Genomic DNA, 24891 nt, shown 5'->3' on the forward strand with positions numbered 1-24891 from the left:
CTGGAGCTCAATATTAAACTTCTTTAGGGATTAATTTAAAAGTGTGAAAACCCAAACATGCTTGAAGGAAAATCTTAATTTTGAAAGTATATAGACTAGAGAGAAATTGGAACTGCTATTGACAAACTACTGCTTCTCTTGCCATGGCAGAATAATCTGAACTTTTTTTCCCCCAAAGCGTGTTTGGCATGTGTTAAAGTAGAACACACTGTTTTGGTTTGGGGTTTTTGTTCTTGTTTTTAGCAGTCTTTGTCCAAGAAAATTTTTGTTGAGGAGGTTGGTAGGTGTAGTTGTAGGCTTTAGTTTAACTTGTGTCATTAATCTCCTGAAAACATACGCTGGATACTTCATTTAGAGGAATTGTTCTGCTTTTTTGTTACCCTAATGAAATTTGAACTGGATGATTAGAAATAGCATTTGAATTTGCAGTCCACCAGGCTGGCAGTGGGAGCTATGCAGGTGGCTCTTTTTTCTTCCCCTTAAGTGTTCTGTTATCAAGAGCATATTTAATTTTTGGTGTAAGACCAAACCTTAGCTGGAAAAGGAAGAATCAAGTAGCAAGTGGGATTATTAGACTTTGATTTCTGAACTAGCAACGCCAGTGTGTGCTTTCTGTATTCTGTACGTTACTGCTGGCACTTCCAGTGTGCTCTGACATGTAGATAGCTGCAACTTTTTTCCACTTCGAGTCAGTTCTGCAGCTGCACGAGATTTTGCTGTGTACAAAGCTTGCTGGGGAATGGATTTTACATAGCTGTTGTGCATAGCAAGGTTAATCTGTCATGCTTCTGGACTGCTTTTTTAGAACAGGACCTTTAGTTCACTTTAGTATATTGATGGTTGTCAAACTTAACTGATTTAGGAATGTTATTTTCAACTTTTAATCTAATGGAGGAATTTGTGACAGTCAAACTGCTATGGGCATTATTTTGATTTGCTCTTTGATAAAACACAGATCTGGGAGCTGCAAGGGAAGAGCAGGTGTCGTGTGTCTTCCTGCTAACCATGGCTGGGTTGAAGGGAGGGGGGTTTCGGGGTGTTCTCTGGCTGTGTCCCGCTGCATGAGCTGCCAGTGTGCTGCGATCCCCGCAGCAGCCGCAACAGGTGCAAGTGTGAAGTGCTGCGTGGACTGCAGATCTTTCCAGGGAATTAATGGCCGGTATGAAAAATAGCCTTTTGGGGCACTTGCTGCAGGAAAAAAAATAGCTCTTCTATTCTTTGCCAGGTACCTGTCTAGTAAATAAAGATTGCTCTGATTTGATACTGGTGTCAGGCTGCTTTTAGTAAGCGTATTGAGCCTGAGTGTGAGAGGAAATACTAAGGACCAAATTTATTACAGTTCTACATGTGTTTTTACATTGGTCCCGAAGCTCATGTTTGGCTTATTTAACCAATTTTTTCATATCACTGTTATTCGGTGTTCCAGTAGCAATTTGGTATTGGACATAGTGCAACTCTTATTCTGTAGGTAGATAGTTAAATCGAAACAAGATCATACTGAAATTAATTTTAAAAGATGCTGACAGTTGTTAGTTACTGTTGTGTTTTGTTTGACACTTTTTCCTATTTTATTTTGTTGTTGTATCTTAACTAATACTTCGCAGTTCTTAACAGTGGTATTCTTACCCAAGTCGTCTGACATACCTACAGATGCCACTTACCTCCTCTGCTTCTCTGGGAGGCAGGGGAATTAAAATGCACAGAACTGGTGATTTTTACAGGGTTGTGAGTTACCAGATCATGTATAGGACTGGATTTTTAATTGCTTGATCAGATTTTCTGCCTCTGTTAGGCCTGGATTTAGGTGATTACTATTGTTTAAGTTTATAAATAGCTACTTTCTTATTTTCAATGCTTTCAAAAAGAACACAGTGCTGACATTTCTGTTCATGTCAGCATTTTCCAGTATCTTCGATATCTTTGTAGAGTACAAATTGGGATATGGCAATAAATAAATCAGTGATAAATAATTTTTATCTTCTGGGTTTTTAAGTTGTAAAGAGGCAGTTTCTTGGCTAGGACAAAGGCTGCCACAGTTTAAATTGATGTAAGCCTTTCAGGTATTATATCCAAATGTTGAAATCTTGTTTTATGGGAAACGAAACTGGTTTTTTACTATGTAGTTCTGTTTTCATAGTGATTGCTGTTGCCTTATACAGAGTACACTTTGTAAGGCATTTTGTAGGTTTTGATTTTTTTAGAATTAACTTATCTTGTTTGGGTTTTGGAGCTCAGGATTATGAATTGTAGAGCTGGCTGAAGGAGAATTAATTTTTTTTGTTCCCTGATAACGAAGGCTGTTGTGAGCAAATAAAGTAGCAGTTCAGCTGTTTTTCCCAAACTGAATGTTTGTGCTAGCAAACACTCAATGGATGACAAGACGCCCAGGCAGGAATGTTTTCTCTAATGAGGTGCTATCTTGTTTGCTTTGGGTCTTAGAGCAAAATAAACTGTAACAGTTTCATTAAATGCTGGCCAGAAAGGAACAAGTAAATTTTTGTTTTCCTACCACAATTATATAGAGCTTTCTACAAATGCTTTTACAAAATATTTAATACTTGCAAGTTAATGTTTTGTAAACACTGTGTAATAAACTGAAACTACTGTAACGAGTTTTGCAGCACTGTGCACACTTCTAAGGTATGTACAAAGCCATTTCACGTGTTTCCAAATGTTCTTAGTGTTTATGCTCAGTGTAATATAGACGGATATGAAGACAAATAAACTGCTTCTTTTGGTAGGGACATATCTGCTGTGTTTTTCTCTCTAAGCTGGCAAATTGTGGTGCTACGTGGTATAGCAATCTTTGATGACATGCTTGAGATGGAGTAATTTCAGCTGTAACATTTTGTTAGATGACTTTTCTGTACAGCGCCATGGTGGTTCTGTTCTGCTTTAACATCTGTGAAAGGTCTGAAATAATGATGAGTACTGCTTAAAAGACTTCAGAGAAAGGAGCAGAAGATGGAAAGAGACAGTCATAAAGTAATACAGGCCAGTTGGAAATAGGAAACAAATTCCTGGAAAAAGGCATTGTGAAAACTAGAAATGTTCTTCATTTGACCCATGTCTTGGCATATAGAAATGTTCTTTACAGTGTTCTGGAATAAGAAACTCCTGGACTATGATTTCTGCTTCAGCAGAGAGCGTTGAGCACGTTTCCTACTTTGCTTTCCATATCTGGAAGAAAGGTTAGCTGTTCTTGCTTGTTGTGTGTTGTCTTGGTTCATTTTTTTGTAGTAGTGCTCTAAATATGAAAACTATTCTTTTACGAAAGATAATTCAGCCAACTTTGAATCTGTGTGCAGTGGATTGTACCAAAAGTTTGTGGTAATGTTGGTGTTTGGGGAGTAGGTGAAAAAAACAAACAAAACCCAAGTGTTTTATCACAAAGCAAGAAAAAATGGTTATGGCAATTTTTTTTTCTGGTAGCCACCGTGAAAGGCTGAATGTCAAAGATCTTTGTAAGGTAAAAGGCAAGATTTCTCTCTTTCATGGACATTTAGATGGATGGACATGACAACAGTAAAAATAAAAAAAGTCTGTGGTGTTCTTTATTTGGCTTTTTTCAAAAATTGGTAAGCATGATTTAGAAATCACTAAGCCTTGCAATACAACCTTCCCTTTTGGGTGAGAATAGGACTTCATTGCCATTTCAGAGAAAGTCTAATCTTCAAGTAGCCTTGAAACTTTTTTTCAATGAAGTAAACAGAAGAAATGAATAGCTTTAAACAAGTTTATTTTATGGTTGAACACAGAGTAAATGACATTCCTGCTGTTAGATCAGAGGTTTAATAACACGGACTAATTTATGAGGTTGTATTTACTGTTGTTTTCTTTTTAAAAACTTACACCCCTCTCGCAGTGCATGGAAGGATACTGAAATGTAATTGTAGACCTGTCAAAACAGCTCACAGTGGACTGGTGGCACCCTTTGAAGACGGCGATATGCTGATGGATGAATTTGTCAGGAAAACAATTTTCTCTTGGCTTGTGGATTCTCTTTAACAATATGGGAAAATACTTAGTCCTGAATCCAGTAAGACCGTACAAATGAGCTGAGAGAAATTACTGCAATATGGCTGTACCGATGTAATGACAGCGATTAGTATGTATGTAACAGGAGATGGGATGGGGGGCAGGGGAGGTGGAGGAAGGAAGGAATAAGTAGACTTAAAATTTTGAAAGCAGGAATAACCATTCTAGAAACTACGTTCCTCATAAAAGTACATGAAAGAATTCATGGTGAAGTGGGCGATGAACTCTTGCAACGTATGCGCTCTGTTGAAATACTTAAGACATGATGAATGTTTTGGGTACAGCACTGGATGATAGCTTAAGTAAGCTAGGCTCCTGTGGATCATTGGTGGCAGTAAGTACAACAATGTACGTACAAAGATGTTTCAGTGCATTTTCTTCTCATTTCAGGTTTGCTTCCTGATTTCATAGTTGACAAAGCTGAGACAGTGAAACCTGACTGTTGAAGGGTGCAGGGTGTGAACCTGCTTGAGCAGGTAGGCACACAGTAGAAAATAAAATCTTCAAAAGTGGTAAAACTGACAGTCTTGGGATTTGGAATATACCTTCTTGTATCCCCTCTATCCTGGGCATACTGCAAGTTAAACTGTATTGGTTGAATTCTTTTTTCATTGTTAATGTTGCTGTGCTAAAAGGACTATACAGGTTTTGAAGAAAAAACTCAGCCTCATGTCTTGGAATGTATTGGCTTGTCTTACAGAATTGTTCTATTTTACCCTTATATGAAATAATCTTGGATGTCCTGGAAGAAGTAGTACCTACTTTTTTTTTTTAATGCCACGTTGAGTGATTTTTGGTTTTACACCCTGGTGGCTTTTGGGAGAAAAGGAGTGCTTCCCCCTATATACCTTAATTGCCCAGATTATTAAATGTCATACGGATCTAAATTAAACCCCCATATTCTCCTCCCCCCTCACGCCCCCATTTGTTCCTTTGCTGAAGCATTGCAGTGATTTCAGTCAGGGGCCATAAAAGTTCTCCTTAACTATTCTGAATAATTAAATTCTGAAGCTTTGGTAGCTAGCAGAAGTGTACAGCAGTAAGAGACTCTTGACAGTGAGTTTTTTTCATTGCTGTGGAGCAGAGCTGAGCTGTTCTTTGGGGTTCTGCCAGGAGACTTAAAACAGGTAAAACATTAACTTTCCTGACACTGTTTCATGACAAAAGTTTGTCTTCTGGGTAAAGTCCATTGTGGTGGCTTAGTGGGAGCATTTGCTCTTCCATTGTTTTCACCGCTTTGAGTGGTATGATGGATTGCCATGAGGATTTAGAAATGGAGAAGGCAAACTTTGTTTCTTGAAATACCCTCCAAATTTTAAGAAACGCTTATTTTGAGAGTTGAGAGGCTTCCAGGCTGTTGGTTCTCCATCTCAAAACCCTCCTTTATTTGTCAGTAGGGCTCATGTGAACGGGGTTACAGAATTGGTCTGCATTAAAAATATTATTGTAAAACAGAACATTTGTAACCTCTGTCATGACAGAGATTAAGTTTAGAATGTAGATGAACAATTCATTGTATTGACAGGATGTGAACTTTCTACATGGGCCTTGTTGCTAAGGTCAAACTGCACATCAACAGAAATACCCTCAGTCGGAGGCACCTGTGTTAGTTTTTGTTCTAGTTCTTTAAGAAGTAGAAGCGGATCTCTGCAGAATACTGTCCACAAAGGTTACTATTAAACATCAAAGAGGGTTGACTCTGGCCTTTGTTGTCAATTGGTAGATGACTTGAGTTGCCTACAATTCACAGTATGGGTCTGATTTGGATAAAATCCTCACAAACCAAGCTTTTATTGCTTTTTCTTTGTAGATGTTAAAGATTCACAACAGTTTTGTAAAGGCAGAAGTCTTGTAGTTCTTGACCAGAACTCATTCTCTACTGCGTTAGCCTTCTTTGTAAGAGTCTTCCCTTTCCGAATGGCACTGTTTCTAGTGTGGCAAAAAAAAAGTTATCTTAAAGCAGCTCAAGAACTTCCAGAATGAAGTAGCTTGTATAAATATTACTAAAGCTATATGCAGAACTGATCAGCCTGTGTTGCCTGCTTTCCTTCACAAGAAACGGGTGTGAAGAGTTCCAGGCGTATGCCTTTGGGGTCAGGGTGGGAAATCTTTGATGCCAAGAAGGGGGTATAAGTACTATCGCAATGTTCTCCTGTGAGAAATCAAATTCACTTGAGTTACTGATTGCTGTCAAAGGCTTTCACAGCTCAAGCAAACCCTCTGCCTTTACTTTCCATAAACTATGGAAGAAGGATTCAAAACAGTGTACTCCAGTAAGAGATGTTTGCCAGTTTGAATCTTACCGTTCAATGAAGCTTTGGCTGTTGCTCATTTTCAAACAAGACTGAACTTTACACCTTTGAGTTGGTGGTACTCACAGCACTTGGGAATCTACAGATTTTCATGTTTTCTGCAGAAATGTACATGTTTCTTACAAGAAGAATCTAAAAAAAAATGTATAATGCTTAATGATTTGCATTGGCAATGTACTTTCAGGAGACTAAACAGCTAGCTGTTAATTATGTCCTTCACTGATCAACCTCAGTGATTTCAGCTCTGGCTTGCATAATTTTAAATGTGTGGTATGAGTTAATTTAGCAAACTAATTTGAAATACAAATTGTTTCTTCAGACTTGGTGTGTGTTGAATTATGAGGTATGTTATACAGTGTAGTTTTATGGCAGATAAACAGGCTGTGAAGTGTCTGTTTTCCAATAGGGTAATACCTTACCAGAACTTTTAAACTCAGCACACTCAGGATCAGTGCCGATATTTTTGGATGTGAGTCTGTGCTACTTGGGAAGATCTGCTGGACAGCCTACAACTGGGTCTTCAGAAAAGACAAACCAAAAAAACAATTTTGAAAATTCCTGGCAATGTTTCCAGGAGCACATGCCCTCCAGATGTGTGCAGTCACGCTTGTCTCTGCTGGGAGGTGAGACCTGGCTCAGGAAGCAGGGATCACCCGTGTCCCTTTCAAGGTAGAGGTGGAGCCAGCGTCATGGGAAGGCAATTCTGTAGCTGTGAGCAGGAAGGAAACGTGACCTCTGGCAGAGCAGACTGCCAACGACAAGTCTCCATAGCACTGTGTAAATGCCTCTAGTGCAGTCCCCACTCAGGACCAGGCAGGTTTTGCCTTCCAGTGTTTTGAAAAGCAGCATCCCCCGTGAGCTCCGTGAGGCTGTATGCATGTGTGTGCTTTGGGGGCACAGCAGCGTGTTCAGTGGGAAAATCCAAATGGTAAGTGAGCAGCCACCGCTGCTTTCACAGTTTGCCTTTGCTTCATTTACAGGTGTCTCTAAAATCGGAGTAATCCTTCGGATGTTTTATAAGAATAGATTCTTTCAGAACAGTTTTTTTTTTTGCTTACCAGCTGAACACATTTTATCTGAGTTAGTCATTAATTCTTAGAACAACTAAATGTATATCACAATAAGTTTACAAGTGCAGTTTTAACACAGGGGAGCTGAAATGACTCCAGTGTTTAGTTTGTTTAACTTTTTGAGTGCTGATAGAGCATAGCAACTCAGTTTCTATTCTAGTAGGAGTTACCTCTCATGTTAGGAATGAATCAACTTTAAAAATATTGACAAAGATAAACTTTCTAAGACCAGAACTTTTGGCACACATCACACATACCAAACTAATGTTTGGCTAGTAAGTGCTGTGGATCAAAGTAAAATACAATGGCTCTTAAACAGCTTAAAGCAAGTGATACTTTTAAAATCTGTTTTGGAGCTGTCTCAGGACTTGCTGAGAGTTACTGCCACACTTACTCTGCTTGGCCAGTCAGCTCTAACCATGTGCTTTTTGGAAAATGATTTATTTCAGAAGAGGCGCAACACAGAAGAACTGTGGAGAAAGCTGTTTTAATTATATTAGTCTATTAAAATATTTCAAGCAGTATGGAGTTCAGTGTAAATAAAGATAACTTACAGATGACAATATGTTGAAGTGTAGTTTGTTCTTGAACTACAGGGTTGTCATTTAGTAGAGAGCTATCCTGAAATTACACAGTTGATTGGATATATTTGTAATCTCCTTACAGAATGTAGCTTTTTTCTGATTTTATTGTATCAAAGCCCCTCAGGATTCAGTTGGGAGCAGCTCTCTGATTCTGAGAGGCAATTTAGATAATCTTCTTATATCTTCTAGTAGTTCCTGTTACCATTTGTTTCTTCTGCTTCTCTTCCATGTTTTGGTTTACTGTGCTAAACTTTTGATTGTTTTGGCCAACAGACTAGGAAATGTTGCTGTTTCAACAGATGTATTTAGTAAATTAAAAGGTAGTATTTATAAATGGTCCTTTCACACATTATTTCCCTGAAAAATGACCATGCATGAGAATGAACTTTGCTTCTTCAGTGGTAGCGCTTTTTGATTTTTTTCAACCCTGGTGCGATTTATTTTTTCCTAATAAAACAGGAAACATTAAATTTTTTTTTTCTTTTTTCCCTGACATACTTTCTAGTGTGGAATATATTAAAATACGTCAGTTGAATTGATATAGCAACTTCACATGTTCCCATTCTTCCCTTTCACTACACTAATATGATATTTTAAATAAAAGCCAACTTCCTGTTTCTGGAAAGCGCCAGCTCTCATGATGAACAACAACCCACTTTCCCAGCAGTTGCTCCTGTGACAGGCGTGGTGCTGTTCCTGAAAGTGCCCTGGCAGTAGCTGGAGTATTTGGTAACCATATATGTAATTTGGCTTTGGAGAGTGACTGAAAGCGAAGACATTGCAAGTCAGTCCACTGGAGTTTGCTTAAAATGGATACAGCAGCAGAAGTACTGGATCAGTTGTGTTTATATACCCAAATGTCTCTATTTTTAATCAGTAGGTGAAAGAAAGGATAAAGTTGTACTAATATAGTTCCTTTTTTCTTTCTGGCTCTTATTCATTAGTCACTTTTGCTGAAAAGCTTGTTGATAACTTTTATGCAATACTTAGTTAATGCAAATTTTGTCTTTACAATCCTTTTCCTAATTCCCAGAGCAATCTTGGTTTTTCCCCTCTTCTAGAATGTGGGCAGTGAACATTGTAGAGCGTTTGTTTCGCAGATGCTCAGGTTTTGTTCTTTGTTCATTTCATGATTGGAGATGCTTTTTAGCCATTGAAATAAAAAATTAAACTGTCTTACAGTATGTAATCTCTGGACCATCACAACAATTATTGATGCTCAGTTTTCTCGGACTCCATGATCTCATGTACTTGCACAGTGTTTATTTTGTTCTCTCCTAGGGCAGCAACCTATTTCTGCTTACTTAAACAGAGCAGATTGTTAAGGGGTCACAGGCATTTGTGGACTGCTGTGTATGTTAAAAACATTGATTAGATTTTTACTATATGGTCCTTTGTGGCGCTCAGATATTTTGAGCTTCTGTAAGTAACGTGAGAGATATGCAATATCTTACTAACTTTGAGGGGACAAAATGTAATTTCTTGTAGAAATTCCTAAAGAATTCTGTTAAATGCTAAATAAATTGCTTCTGATGTTGTGAATGACATTTATGGATTGTTTAAAGAGAGTAGGTTTTCTTCTCAGTTTTGTCAGCTGCCTCCTGGAATTGCGGAGTTCAAATCTTGATACCAACTGCTAATGTGGAATACTTGACAATCCAAACACTTAACTCAAACTAGCCCTTAGTCCCTTTTCCAGCCCACTACCGAAACCTCCAGTTTCTAGGAATGGAAATAAAGGAGACTGGGAATTTAATGTGAGGAGCAAGAGAGCGGAGTCCCCTTCCTCCTTGCCAAGTCAGGGGCCAAAGCATTTTCCATTTAACCTAAAGAACTGTACTGGAACCAACAGGGATTCTTTTGAATTCTTTTGAATCCCTGTTGGTTCAAAATATTTTGCTGCAAAATATGCTCCAGCATATTTTGCAGCATGATCAGATTTTAAATTGTAAGGAATTTTGTTTATGGCTGGATACCGTGATTAAATAGGTCAACAGTTACTGCAGTTGGGAAGCACTGTAATGGCTGGGCAGAAAAGGCAGTAGAGCTCTTCCCGTCTCTGGTGCGCTGGGTTTGCTTCCACAGCCCTTCGTGGAAGGGAGGTCACAAAAGGAGGTTGTTGGTAGCATGAAGGGGAAAGTTTGTGAAAGTCCCTGTCGGAAGCTGCAAAACCGTGTGTCATGCATTTGACTTTTTTGGATACTGACAGGAAAGTCTGACCAGCTGAAAGAAATACAGCATTTTGAATTTTATCAAAATTTGCACCAGCCTTCAAATGTAAACAATATGATGCTCACCCCTCTTAAATTAATAGTCCTGAACATTTTTATTTCCCTGGAGGTAAGAGATGATGAAAATCCTTTAGAAAATCTTGCTTGTTGATATAAAGTTGATGTTTACAAGGGAACAGATCAGGTAGGGTGTAACTGAAACAATTATGTGGTCAAACTGTATTCCTTGAAACATCTTTTAAGGGGCTCTTTAACCTTTACCTGCATACGTGCCTGAAAATAGCCCAGGTAATTCATAATTACAGCTATTTCAAGTCATTTAATGCTACAGTGTAATCTCTTCTGCTCAGTGAATATTTGGAAGGATGACTATGTTATTCTGGCTGCAACAGAACTCCTCACTGGATGATACATGCTTGTAACTGATCATAGCAACTGCATAAACTGCACAAGCAGACAGGTCACGTAGGTCCAGGATTTAACCTGAGTGTTCATAGCGAGGCAGATCTGTGCAAATAGGGTCATGTTCCTCTATCTTGGATTATCGTTTTTGTTCGTGATTCCTTCTGAAAATTTAGAGAGGACTTTGGGGGGTGGGGTTTTTGGTTTTTTGATGGTAAGCCTTTTTATTTCTTTGTTCTTTAAACCAGTGACAGCTGGCTGTGTTGATAGTGATGTGACTGAAATGAAATGGTTTGTCTCTTTAAAGGTATTCTTGCTTAAGCTAGCGGCATGGCCTCTGCCTGTTCCTGGGTTTTGCATTAACTTGCTGCTTTCAACTGCAGCACTCAAATTTGTAATTACTTGGGGTTGAAAACCTTTTATTCTTTTTGCAGATTTCCTCCTTAGACTGAAATAAACCTTCTATTCTGAGCCCAACGCCATTCATCTGTTATTAGGCAGCCACTTCAAACATTCATATTGCCAGTCTTATCAAGCTTCATGTCACTCTGTAGTTTGTCAGGTTGCCAGATGTTGCCTGTTCTCTCAAATCTGCTGCGTGGCTTCATTTTTTCAAATACTTCTATTTCCCTGTTTCCTTCAGGTACAACTGACAGGTGCTTGCAAAGATGTCTAAAACTAACAAATCAAAATCTGGATCCCGTTCTTCCCGTTCGAGGTCTGGATCAAGATCACGCTCACGCTCCTTCTCCAAGTCTCGCTCCCGTTCTCGTTCGGTCTCACGGTCAAGAAAACGCAGACTTAGGTAAGTGCATGCAGCTCTGAAGCCAAAGGGTGTAACTGTGTTTTTCCTCTCTGTCCTGTTCAGATGGTTTGTCACTTAATTCTTTTCCAGGGAAAGACTGATTAGATTCTAGGACAGATAGTGTCCTGTCTTAGGTTGTTTCCTGCCAACCTGTACTGTTTTGAATTGTAACTGTTTCTCAGCATTGCCAAGATACTTCTTTTGAGCTCTTAATCTGGTCTCTGTAGCATGTTTTTGGTGAACAATAATTTTCTTTTTCTGTGCAGGTCTTTTTCCCCTAATATAGAGTACTAACAGGTACTCTAATGTACAGTTAAATCAGAAGGTGTTTTTGTTAGTACAGTTCACTTTGTCAGGGATACAGTCCACAGTGGAATATTACAAGTACTCATGGTTAATGATGGTGGTTGAAATTGCCAAAGCAGGACAAAGTGCAAAAAATCATAGCTTTTTATCCTGACCTGAGATTGTTTTGAGATGCTTTTGATCAGACATTTGCTTTACTGCTGTGAGAGAGTTTAAGTGCGTGTTCTGTAGTTAGAGTGGGGAAGAAGAGTTGGGAAGGTCCATAGCAAAATGTGCTCCTTTTATTTTGTTTATGTGTTTATGTTAAATAAAAATTCTTTTTATTATGTTATCTTTGGCTTTTTTTAAGCTTTTAATTTAATCAGTCCCAGACTTGAGGGGCCTTTGTAGACGTTGCATGCTTTCCTCCTCTTTCTAAAAATGAATTGAAATGAGTTGTAATGTCAGTTTAACTTACTGCTATGAAAGGTAGGGGCAATTTTTGTTGTTGTTTCCCTGCCCCTCCCCTCAATATACAGGAATCAGTTAACAGAAATTATAATTCTGGATTGATAAAGTAGATAAAGCTAATTTCACTGCAGTTAATTTTGAGAAATCATTAATGTGCATAATAGTTGTTCTTACCTCCCTGAATTGCTTCTGGTCAGGCCAGTGAAAGGCTCATCTCTTCCTTGGATATCAGGATATCTGTTTTTTCCTTTTCTTTTGGCTAAGCATTTTGTATCTGACAAAGACATTCCAGTTGGATTGGGTATAATGATGTTCAGTTGCTTTTTCACTAATCTTAAATTAATAACACATATTTTGAAAATCATTAGGCTGTAAACACATGCAACTGTTAACAATTAAAGAGATTTTTAAAATGCAGAGGCTCTAACATATGTACAGTTGGAGAGAGAAGGACATGACAAAACTAAATTAGAGGCGGAGACTTGAGTCAAACAGAGTTCTTTGCAGAAGGAAGCTGGAATGCTGGAAGATACGTGGTCATTTGGGAATATCTGCCTGGCTATGAAGGAACTTTGACAGTTGAAAACAAAGGCACCCTGTGCAAACATGATTGTTTCCTCTGTGCTGCTGCTGAATCTACTTATGCTTTGTAAATAACTCATTTTTTTAAAAAAAAGAATCAAAATGGAGGGGGTTAGTACAGGCAAGTCATCTTGTATGGCGTTAGGATATTCTCTGAGGTAGGTCTCGTGGTATCTTGGCATAAAAGTCCATTATTGTGTACTTCAGCATACACCACAAATTGTTTTACTCTTCATTTGGTAGATTTACTGTTTGTTCTAAGTTGTATTGCCATGTTGGAGTCTGACTAATATTTCTTGTTTTCTTTATGACTTTATTTTTTGTTTTTACCTATTGTAAAATGGTAGATGCTTTAGAACTGGAGCAGTGTGTATTAGCTGGCTAGCTTCAGGGGCTGTCAGAGTTGGCAGATTTGTTACTGGCAGTGTTTCTTTTGCATAACGTTTACTGTGTTTTTCTAAAAAGATTTCTTGTAAATAATCTCTGCAACTTTTGGAGTGAAATTTTCCTGCTGCAAGCCTCTCTAAAATGATAGAACAGATTTTGGAAGCCTTGTACGACAGGTCCCTTGCTGGTAATTGATCACAAATGCAGCAGTTGTCTGAAAGTGGGAGCATATGTGTTCTTAGTGCTTTTGACTCGGGCTTGTTATAATTGGTTCTTGCCATCTGCCTCTGTGCTTTTCTGTCTCATCGTTGTTCGAATGAGGAAGTGTCTCAGATAAGTTGCGTGGGTTTTTTGGTTGTTTGAAGTAAAGGATGAAGCATATGTTAAAATTATCATTAAACTGTTTGCTAGCAATGACTATAGTATGAGTAAACTGTTTCCTGCTAAACTAATGTATTTAATAGGTGGAAAAAATAAAAACAAAACTGAAGTTTGTCTCTGCATGGGTGTACGCTAATCTTGTAGGAATTCTAACGGCAGCGTTGTACTCCCTTACGGTATGGGAGTTTGGGGTGTGAGTGGAGAGGGGGCAGCAGTGAGTTGCGTATTGCCAGTCTGTAAAAGAAGTACATGTCTATTGGAGTATGACCCGTCAGAGTTTTAGAGCTGACTGGTGCTCTCTTAATGTCAGAAGGGACTGTGGGAATGGTTTCAATGAATATTATTTACTAACATGCCATTTGGAAAAATCTCTTTTCTATTTAAACTTAGTAGTTTGGACACTTTCTCTGCTTTACTAACGTAAAGTTGCTAAAATATCAGACTTAGCAGAAGTTTGTGTTTTTCCAACAGCTGTGAAACACTTACTGTAAAGCTGGCATTTAACCCTGAGCTACAGTGAGGCTTTTAAACAGTTACACAACTGCAGCTCCAAAAACTTAGTGGAAGAGACTGTTGGAACAATTGGCCCTTAATGTTTTGCCACTTAAATCTGTATTCTTACAGGCTTTGTGCTTGTCTTGGATTCAGTCCTGTATGAATGTTCTTGCATGGTGTGGAGGCGAGCAGAGGGACACTGAACAGTGCCATCTCGCGGCATCAGGCTGGAGAGCGAGCGCATCCCTCTGCTGTCCCGCTTGTTTGGAGCTCCAGCTTCTGAATTGTGGCAAAGGGTGCACGTTTTGAAACTTAAAACCATAGAGCAGTGTGCTGTTTGCTCCAGTACTGCTCTTCTCGTGTTGAGGTGTAGCAATTTATTTAACTCACCTGGCAAAGAAGTGGGGTTTCATCTTGATTATCAGAATTTCAAAAGCACATGAGATAACTGAGGGACACAACAGGAAGATTTTGGATCTGTTCCAGTAATGGTAGCATGACATGCATAAAGAAATACTTCTTTGTGGAGGAGGTCTAAGGTGAGGTATAACTTTGACCTTGAGTTGTAAAGGGCTGGAAGTCTGGGATATGTTACTTTTTCTGAAGCTGGATAGCAGCCATGTTCATCCTAGAAAAATGAAGAGCAACATGTACTCATCATGGTCTCTGCAGTGATCCTGAAGTTAAATATTTGTTTGGCAGTATCACAGATACAAGTTATTTCCACTGCAATTTATTGAGGGCAAAGTGTAACAACAACTGGATGAGGGTAGACCAAAGAAATTACTTTTAAAAGCTTAGAATGAATTTTTCAAATTCTTTTTTATAAGGTTTTGAATAAAAAGTTGTGACAGAAGAATAAACTTTAAAATGTTTGTGTAATTTTTTTTCTTTTATCAGTTCTAGGTCCCGTTCAAGATCATATTCTCCATCTCATAACAGAGAAAGGAACCATCCGAGAGTCTATCAGAACCGGGATTTCAGAGGTCATAATAGAGGATACAGGAGACCGTATTATTTTCGTGGCCGAAATCGAGGGTTTTATCCATGGGGCCAGTATAACCGAGGAGGATATGGGAATTACAGGTCAAACTGGCAAAATTATCGCCAAGCGTATAGCCCTCGTAGAGGGAGGTCACGCTCTCGTTCACCCAAGAGAAGGTCTCCTTCACCAAGGTCTAGAAGTCATTCTAGAAATTCTGATAAGTCATCTTCTGATCGGTCAAGGAGGTCTTCCTCTTCCCGGTCTTCCTCAAATCATAGCCGAGTTGAGTCTTCCAAGCGTAAATCTGGAAAGGAGAAAAAGTCATCTTCCAAGGATGCCCGGTCATCTCAGGCTGCAGGAGATAATCAAGCTGATGAGTCTAAGGAGCAGCCATTTTCAGGAGCAGTGGCTCAAGATGTCAAGGCATCTGAGGGATCAAAACCATGGCAAGATGTGACCACCTATGGTACAAGTTCAGCGTCAAGAGCTTCTGTGTCTGAACTTAGCCCAAGGGAACGCAGTCCTGCATTAAAAAGCCCTCTCCAGTCAGTTGTGGTGAGGCGTCGTTCTCCTCGGCCAAGTCCATTGCAGAAGTCGAGCCCTCCACTGTCCAACCCATCACAGATGAGCTCTGCTTTACAAAGCAGCAGCACCTCCTTTCAGGCAGGCTCTCATCAGAGTCCATTTGACCATGGCTCGGCAGGTTTGAGCCCAACAAGGAAGAGCCCTGTGTGCAAAAGTCCAACGCCAATCAGTTCGATTTACAGTACATCTCAGAAGGAGGAAACCACAGCTCCTGGAGGAGGAGCCTTCTCAAAAAGGCAAGTGATGCATTTCCTTGTGCTGCAGTATTTTTTGACAAGCCAGCTTGCATGTGTAGGGCTCTCTGTGAGCACTGTGAGGGTTCTCGGTGTGTGTGCAGGCTCCAGCTAGAATGAGGCCCCAGTGTGTGCAGGGTGCCATGCTAGCAAGCTGCCAGCTGTTTAGGCTGTGTGCTGTCTAAAGTATAGAACAAAATACAGACCTGGCCCTGTGTTGTAGGAAGTTGGAGTTAGTTTTCTGACTTGGATAGTTCTAAAGATTGCGTAGGTTCCCTGCAAAAATGCTCATAGCTTGTGAACACTTGAAGTGAAGATGTGCCCGATGAGATTTTCTAGCAACCTAACACTGCACACTGGAAGCTTGCATTGCTAAGTTATTTACTTTTCAGTTAAAGGCATTTTTTTAGTATTGCATTCTTGAATTGCATAAGATATTATAAATGAGCAAAATTTAATTAAATCTTACTGCATGTCCTGCTGCAAGCAGCCTAAGGCAGGTGTAGGTGCGATGCTTGTGCCTGTGTATGTGGGTAGTACAAGAAACAAAAGCACCAAGATCATCACTAAAATGAAGACATCCTTCCATACAAAAGGCTTCAACTTACCATGTTTCTGTTTGCTTGGTTAGTCCACTGCAGATTTGTGCCTGAAGGTGACACTTTGTTTTAAAAGACACAGTAGCATTCACAAGTTTTTAAATCTTTTATTATTTTTAAAGTTATTTTGAACTGATTCTCTGTCAAGGATGTCTGAAATTTAAAAAGAAGAAAAAAAAAAAGCTGTAACTTGCTTGGGCTTTCCAAAGCACTGAACTAATGTCCTTGGGCTTTACTGCTGTTTCCTCAAAGCTAGGGTTTTGCTTAATGAATGCTTTAAAACATAGTTCTGATGCTTTAAACTAGCTAAATGGTTGTTCTCACTAGAAGTGTTTTGTCTTCTCCCAGCAAAATAAGTATTCTCCTCTGTTAACCTTTTTGCTTTTATTTGTATTTACAGTCTGTCATGAAATATTTAGCTTACCTATGAAACTTGCATCCAAAATTTGAAGTAGCTTTTGAGGCTTTTATTTCCAGTGTGTTGTTTAAAGCAGAACAGCCCAGTTTGAAAGTTTTGATGTGTTGTTCTCCTGAACCAGGTTTGTAAGTAAATAAACCGATTGGGTAAGATGTTACTATTTTCCTTAAAATGAATCTGTGGGTAAGCTGTTTTTTATTTGTTCTTAAGCCTCATTTCATCAGTTCTGCATATCCATTTTCTTCTACATTTGCTGAATTTATTGAGAACTGAAAGTCTAAATGCAGGCTGAGTAATCTGCTTTGCATTTTAACTATTTTAGGGCCTAGAGACAGCTTTCTGTACATGCATAGCTTGGTGTTCTCTAAAATTTGACTGCTTTCAACTGAAGTATTAACCTCTTTGATTTTTAATAAGAGAACTACTGTAATGTCTGTTTTATGAACAGGTATCTGGAAGAGCAGAAGACTGAGAATGGGAAAGACAAAGAACAGAAAGTAACAAATGTTGAAAAAGAAAAAACTAAAGAAAAAGGGAATTTCTCTGAGTTGGGATCAACAGACGGAAAGGCAAAATCTGACTCCTATGCATCCAAAGCAGACTCCGAGAAGGGATACCGCGGCAGCCAGTCGCCCAAGCGGTACAAGTTCCGGGATGACTTTGACAAGCTAAAGGTCCCGGAGTTCCACAAGGAAAGTCATTATGGCAAAGAGGAAACAGATGAGCAGGAGAAGAAAGACAAGGCAAAGGGCCGAAAAGATTCAGAATTTGATGATGAGCCCAAATTTATGTCTAAAGTCGTAGCAACTTCAAGTAAAAGTCAAGAGGAGGATAGGCCAGGAAAATGGGAAGGCGTGGTGTTCTTGCCACCCGGAAAAGAGAAGCAAAGGAAACCTGATGAAATGGAGGAGGAAAGCTATTCTGAAAGATCAAAAAAAGAAGAGAGACCAGCATCCAAGAGAGCTGAACCAGGTCACAGGGGTTTTGTTCCTGAAAAGAATTTTAGAGTGACCACTTACAAATCAAGCCAGGAAAAAAGTTCTTCCCCCCCACCAAGGAAGGCTTCTGAGGTAAAGGAGAAACCAGGCACCAAAGTAGAGGGGCTGGCTCCTGGCAAATCCTCCTTTTCCATTACTCGTGAGGCCCAGGTCAATATTCGAATGGATTCCTTTGATGAAGATCTTGCACGGTAAGTACTTGCTATGTTTTAAGAAGTCTAAATAGTGGGTTTTTTCCTGTTTCTCTTCCTGAGATTCTCATATGCTTACCAAGTGTGAGGAAGGCTAAATAATATTGCATCACAATCTGCATTTTTTGGAGATAGAGGTTAATTTTTTTCTGGCATTATAATACTCGTGTGACCCTTTTTTTGTGGTGGGAGGTTAGAGGGGTTACCAGTTTGCAGATGGTGAAAGTATAGCATGAACGTTAAACAATGTTTCCTAGTCTTTTCTGACTAGATGTAAGATTAGTTCAGAATGTAAATGCTTCTGCATCAAGTTCCATGCTACACTGCGCTCTGGAAAGAGTTAGGTACTCGGTGGCTTCTTGCTGCTAGAAGCTTGGTGGTACGGTAATGTTACAGTGCCGCTTAAACAGCATTTGATTCTCTGGAGTGTGTTTAACTACTCTTACTCTTGACATAGCATTACTGAAACTCTAGGAACCTCTGAGAGCCACTTCAGCAGTGCTTCAAGAAATTTTAAGACAGGGAAAAGTTATTCCAGAAAATACATTTGTACAGCAGTAGCCAGTAAGTGTTAATATGCTCTGTGGGATGTTAGAGGTTAATCTAGAATTCAGGAACAGTAGCGAAAGATCACAGCCAGCTAGTGGTGTAAGAATGGGCTCATGTTTCACAGGATGTCAGGGTTTAATACCTGCACAGCCCTCCAAATACAGAATAACAAGTGACCTGAATTACTACAGTAACCTAGATCAGTGTGTTTTAGAGATGTTTAAATAAGCGTCCTGCTCATGCTATTGAATGTTCTTAGGTGCCTTCATAGTACTACATAAAAAATGTAATCAGCTTCCAACTTCTGAAACATTAGTCATCTTAAACTGCTTCCCTTTACCCTGTTCTTCTATTTCACATGCTCTGTTCTTTTTCTAGTCCAAGTGGCATATTGGCTCAGGAACGCAAGCTATGTCGTGACCTTGTGCACAGCAACAAAAAAGAGCAAGAATTTCGTTCGATTTTCCATCATATTCAGTCTGCTCAGTCTCAACGAAGTCCTTCTGAACTGTTTGCTCAACATATAGTGACTATCGTCCATCATGTAAGAGGTAGGTCAGAAGTCCATGTATCCTCAGATGAAGGTTCACTCCTCCCTTGCCCAAATAAGTGGGTTTCATGTACTCTAGTTAATGCTGAAAGAGTTGTTTTCCAGCAGATATGCCATAGATGAGAATAGCAGCCTGACTGGGAGTCGTCTTTATTTACAGAAATGACTTTTCTTCTGGAAAGGCAGAAGAGGCATTCTTGTTTTTACTTGAGCAGTATTCGGAGAGACTGTGACTTAGAATTTGTGTATTCTAGTGAATTTGTGACTCGCTTGAATAAATGGTTAAGTTCAAGATTGAAATTTGTCAGTAGCATTAGTTAGAGCTGTTCACCAGCGTGCACGTGTCCTCCATCTGAATTTGACCAAGCTGTAGGACTGATGCGCTTTGTCTTTTTACAAAAAAGGTATTAATATTTTGGCATTGTTTACTCAAACCCCCAACAGAGCATCACTTTGGGTCTTCAGGAATGACACTGAATGAACGCTTTACCAAATATCTAAAGAAAGGAATGGAACAAGATGCAGCTAAAAACAAAAAGAGCCCTGAAATCCACAGGTTGGTGCCATTAGACACTGTCTAACACTTCAGGGGTATTTCAGATTTCCTTCTCTTAAACTCTGGAATGATTCTGGAATAATTCAAGTATATCTATAACTAGCTTCAGCAAAAAAATGGAAAAATATGGAGAGTTTTGAGTACCTTTGGAAAAAATTGCTCTGCTCTAAATGACATTTGATTTAAAAACTTCAGATTCTTCTTATGAGCAAGATGATATCTATACTTTCTTTACTTTTAGGAGGATAGATATATCTCCCAGTACTTTTAGAAAACATGGATTCTCTCAAGAGGAAACGAAAAGTTCCAGAGACCCTGGCTTCAAGGTGAACTGTTACTCTGATTAGTTTAATTCAACAAAATGAGTGCATTGGGCATGAACTTAACAGTGATGTTTTTGTTTAAATTACTCTCTACTTAAGTTTGTGTTTTTCTTTTAAGGATGGGCATAATTCTAAAAATGAACTACAAAGGGTTAATTTTTATTAAAAATGTATCAACAACCTTTGTGAAGTGGTTAGACTATGGTAAATGACCCCAAAGTCAATTGAGGTGAGCTTGAGAAAAAAGAGAGGATTTTTGGAACAAGTGCCCATGATGAGAGAAGAGACTTTTTGTGATATTTTTCTGCTTGTAAGTATTATTAAATCAATTGTATACATGCAATATTTCCAACCATGTTTTCAAAAAGACATGCATGTCAAAAAGAGGAAAGTAAAACTAAATACTTATCTAAAACAAATACACTATTAAGCAGATTATAAATTTTGTTCTAACAACTTACTGTACCATTTCTGTTGATTGCTGTTACTTTAACATTCAGCACTTGTTTTAGTAGATCCAGACCATTTGGAATTTAGTATATTAGCTTTTCTGAGTAGATGAATGTTAAGCCATTGCACTCACTGTAAACAATCATAAAAATGGCTTAACGTAAAATGTTTGGGATTTTAACCTTTGTTTATTCACCTTCATACATATTTACGTTGAACGTTGAAGAGATTTTAAACAGTCCTGCTGAAACCTTACTTGTTTCATATTTGTTTTCGATTTTTTCCAAACACACTTGTGGCTTGACATGGACGATGGTGAGATGGATTTGATGGGCCTGAACTCTGAGCATCAGCTTGGCAGAGTGTATTATAAACGTGGTTTCCAAACAGCTCGCCAGCCTTCCGTGAAACAGACGTGCCCTCACAAACCCAAATAGGTGTTTGCTGTACCACATAAGGGAGCTGCTGCTGATTTTGTCACTTATCTGTCATCCATCGTGTTGGGAGCAGTTTTATTCTCAGAGTAGAAATTAAAGCTCTTTGCCTGGGGAAAGTAGAAGAGCAAAATACCAAAACAAAACGCCTGCTCTCACTCCTGCGTTATATGACATATTTATTTAAACAAAAAAGTGTTTAGAAACTCATGTAAGTAAAAAATTTAATAGCTAGAGAATTACTAATCCTTTTGTATTTAATTCAAGACGATTAATATGATGTATGTTGCATATCAAGTCATACAGTTCCCAAGATTAGTATTGTGTAAATAAAGTAGCAATCGCTGAGCACAGCCGTGGAGGCTGTATGTTGTTGCTAGCAACATCGTGTACAGGCTTCCCACAGACGTACTGCTACTTGGTTAAATGTTTGTCAGAACCACAGCCACTGTCAATTTGCTGCTCCTGTATGTGCAGTCAGCAGAATCTCATCCAGGTACCACTGGTCTTAAAGTATACGCAGGTAACACAACTCATTTTCCAAAGAAACTATCTTAATCCATTATTTAAGCAGCAATTTAAATAGATCTCAAAGCAAGCGTTACCAGATTTTTTAAAATTAACAATGAAAAAAACCCAAAACAACCTAGTTGTTGACTGTTTTTCATACAGCTGGTTGGTTTTTGCTTTGTGAAACACCAGGGGTAGCTTGCATTAGTAGACTTGCTAGGATTATGTGGAGAAACGGATACTTCTGTCTGTGGTGACTTCTTGGCACCTTTCACGTGGCGCCTTCCAGTCGAAGGGGAAGGAGTGCTACAGGTGACGTCTGCCACAGAGTAAATCTTCTTGACAGACGTGTTAAAGGCTACGTATCAGTGGGATGTTGGCATTCTCCCAGATGCACTTGGTTGCTGCATTTCGGTGGCCTCCATCTCTTACCACTTTGATCAGTAATCACTGTCTTGGGTATCTCCAAGCAGCAAACAGCTTTTGCTTCTGCTTAAGTACTGTTTCCAGACCTGGTGATTAAAATTCCTTCCGCCCTGCTAGATGATGTCTGTCAGCAGGATAGCGAGCATGCTGCTGTTCAGTGACAAACGTCCACGGGCTGTTAGACATTTTTGACATGCTGTAGTTCTGATACGTAATCAGTTGGATTGGGTTTCCAAGTTGTTCTCATCTCTCACTGGCTGTGGTGTACAATAAGTGTCAGCTTCTGTGTTTCTCCCTCCCCTATTACCAGGCTATTCTAATGCTGTTTAAAAGAGGAGAATAAAAGTTAAAAAGCAGTGATCTTAAAAAGCAGTAGGAAAATTGAAGTCTGACTAATTAAAAACTTATTTTAATAGTGCATTATTTTACATCTTAAAATGGATTATTGATTAGTATTCAGATAAACTCCTGTTCTCCAGAAGTCTGTGCAGTCAATAGCAAAGTAATGGTGCTGAACTCATGCACTGTAGACCTTTGTATTAAACTTTCCCCTCTTCCCTGCATTTGTAGGCTGAAGGGAAATATAAGGACGACCCTGTTGACCTGCGCCTTGATATTGAACGCCGTAAAAAACATAAGGAAAGAGATCTTAAACGCGATAAATCCAGAGAATCGGTGGACTCAAGAGATTCAAGTCACTCAAGGGAAAGATCAACTGAGAAAACGGAGAAAAGTCACAAAGGCTCAAAGAAAAAGTATGTAGGAAACCTAATAGCCATTTCCTTCTGCCTTTCGTATTTCTGCTATTAAGGTTGGAGACGACATCGTGTACATACCGTTGTATACCTTTTGACATAAGCTCCTCCAGTGGCGTGAATTATTCCTCTGCGTATCTTCTTGATATCATTATATCTATCTGAAACACTAAATAATTGTTAAAGGTAAATGAGAAGGCTCCATGTGTCAGAATGGGTGAGTCACTTTTCCTTCTTGTTCCTGTTGTGTTATAGAGAACAGCTATGTTTAAATGACTTTGCTTTAATGTTAATTTAATCCTTTTCTATTAGATTAATTTTCTGTTTGACTAAAACTCTGTAGATGCATGCTTATCTCATAGTAGATGGTGTAAACACCTGAGAAAGAAGCAACAAGTTCTTTCTGGAGAAGACTTGGGCCCTGTGTTAGATCTGCGTGTTGTAGCTGATCCTGAGCTCTTACTATGGCTCTTCCTTTTCGTAGTAGGAAAAGGAGAGCGTTGCATTGATAGGGGAGTGATCAAGAAATGGTTCTGTAGCAAACAAGTCACGACTGAGTTATTAATCCCCTTGGTGTCCCCCTGACCTCCGTTTCCTATCACTGAAACAGGAAACACCGACGGGTACGTGAGAGATCCAGATCCAGTTCGTCATCTTCACGGTCCTCTCATTCAGTCAAAGCGGAGGAATATCCTGAGGAGACTGAGGAGAGGGAGGAAAGCACCACAGGCTTTGACAAGTCCCGACTTGGGACTAAAGAATTCACTGGTCCAAATGAGAGAGGAAGAGCCAGAGGGACCTTTGTAAGTGTTCTCCACCCCCCCCGCCCCGAGTATCAATTCCCAAAGCAGTCAAAAAGTGGCCACTGTGTATTGCTCTTTCACAGTTGACACATTGGCTGGTTGTGGATGATGAGCCAGAACATGATTGCTCCGGGTCTAGAGCATAAACTAGGGTGCTGAGAATATAGTCTGGGCAGTTGAACTCAAGGTGTATGGAGCAGAATCAAGCCTGGAAGCTTTTGTGCATTAGTCATTGCTGAGCAACCCCGATGGGCAGCATGACGTGCATCAGTCAGTTTGGGTTAGGCTACCAAAGTGACTCATCTGGCCATAACCACACTTGCTGTTTGCAATTCTTGTGCCTTAGCTACACAGATGTCTTACGTGCGTATTGTGTTTGTCTTGGGTGCTTTCTCTTGGGTGCTCTGGAAGTGCCTCTACGTGATCTTAAACAGCTTTGTAGAAACTGTGATACATTGTGTGATCAGATGAGCTAGAAAACCCTAAAAATGTACTCTTATTTTCATGATGGGTTAAAGGTGTTCTTGGATGGTAGAGAAGTGATGTTGTATCTCTTGGTAGCCCTGGAAGCTGTCTGGGGGTGGGAGGGCACTGCTGCCACAATAGTTTTATTTTTCTTCCATGTTTTGCTGTTGCAGCAGTTCAGAGCAAGAGGGAGAGGATGGGGCAGAGGCAACTTCTCGGGCAACAATAACAGCAACAGTGGTGGCAACAACGACTTCCAGAAGCGAAACAGAGATGAGGAGTGGGATCCAGAGTACACACCTAAGAGCAAGAAGTACTACTTGGTATGTGTCTGAAGTACTGAAACACATATATACACTCCAGGTACATCTGGTCTTAAATGCTCTAGAGGTGAAAGCGCCAGCTGTCATTAAACTACCTAATCCACCAGGTTAAGGCTTCATGTGGCACTTCTTCGTAAGAAGCTTCTGGCTCATGGCTAAAGAGGACTTGTTTCTGTTCATTGTAGAGTGGTTTGCCATTAAGTGAAATCCTAAAGGCCAGTTAAAGAGCACATGTTTCACAGTATTGTGGAAAACACAGCTGAAATCTGTTAGTCTGTGGTGCAGATGGCCTACATTTCTTGGTTCTTCTATCCCCATAAAGCGTCCAGCTTCCTGGATGGGTTAGCACTGTTCCTTTTTATTTCTGGTGATAGCAGCCTGCCGTACTAACAGGCGTTAATCTAGGAGAAGCCTGTCTGACTGTGTCCTTTGAAAAAGGGGCAGTTTTAAACAGACGCTAACTCATTTTTTTCTCTTCCTGATTTGGGGTACTTGAGACCCCGATCTTCTCATTAAATAATGCAGTGCTTCAGTCTTGTACCTCAAACAAGAAAGCCTTGATTTTATTACTGCATTTTTCTCTGATGTTCTTGAAGGCAGAATTGTAATTTTTGGGGGTATCCAGTCCCTACACTGCACTTTAAGTACAGAAATGGATCAGTCTGAGCCCAGTGACATGGTCCATGTCAGCTTGT

General features: G+C 39.5%; 1 protein-coding gene across 3 annotated transcripts in view; it reads left to right on the forward strand.

The window, feature by feature from the left end:
- The window catches only part of THRAP3 (thyroid hormone receptor associated protein 3), a 33620-nt gene that overhangs the window by 6705 nt on the left and 2024 nt on the right, over positions 1-24891 (forward strand). The window contains exons 3-12 of one of the 3 annotated variants that reach the window (XM_072885189.1): positions 4429-4514; positions 11281-11442; positions 14944-15849; positions 17312-18052; positions 18980-19152; positions 19596-19707; positions 19949-20033; positions 22421-22605; positions 23216-23408; positions 24050-24196. In XM_072885189.1, the coding sequence (XP_072741290.1) occupies positions 11306-11442; positions 14944-15849; positions 17312-18052; positions 18980-19152; positions 19596-19707; positions 19949-20033; positions 22421-22605; positions 23216-23408; positions 24050-24196 (2679 nt within the window). In that variant the 5' untranslated portion in view covers positions 4429-4514; positions 11281-11305. Of the gene's footprint in view, positions 1-4428; positions 4515-11280; positions 11443-14943; positions 15850-17311; positions 18053-18979; positions 19153-19595; positions 19708-19948; positions 20034-22420; positions 22606-23215; positions 23409-24046; positions 24197-24891 lie in introns of all 3 variants that reach the window. The other 2 variants (XM_072885187.1, XM_072885188.1) reach the window with 2 other exon arrangements.

The sequence above is a fragment of the Ciconia boyciana genome, chromosome 21 (assembly GCF_034638445.1).
Source record: "Ciconia boyciana chromosome 21, ASM3463844v1, whole genome shotgun sequence".
In the NCBI taxonomy this organism is placed as follows: Eukaryota; Metazoa; Chordata; class Aves; order Ciconiiformes; family Ciconiidae; genus Ciconia; species Ciconia boyciana.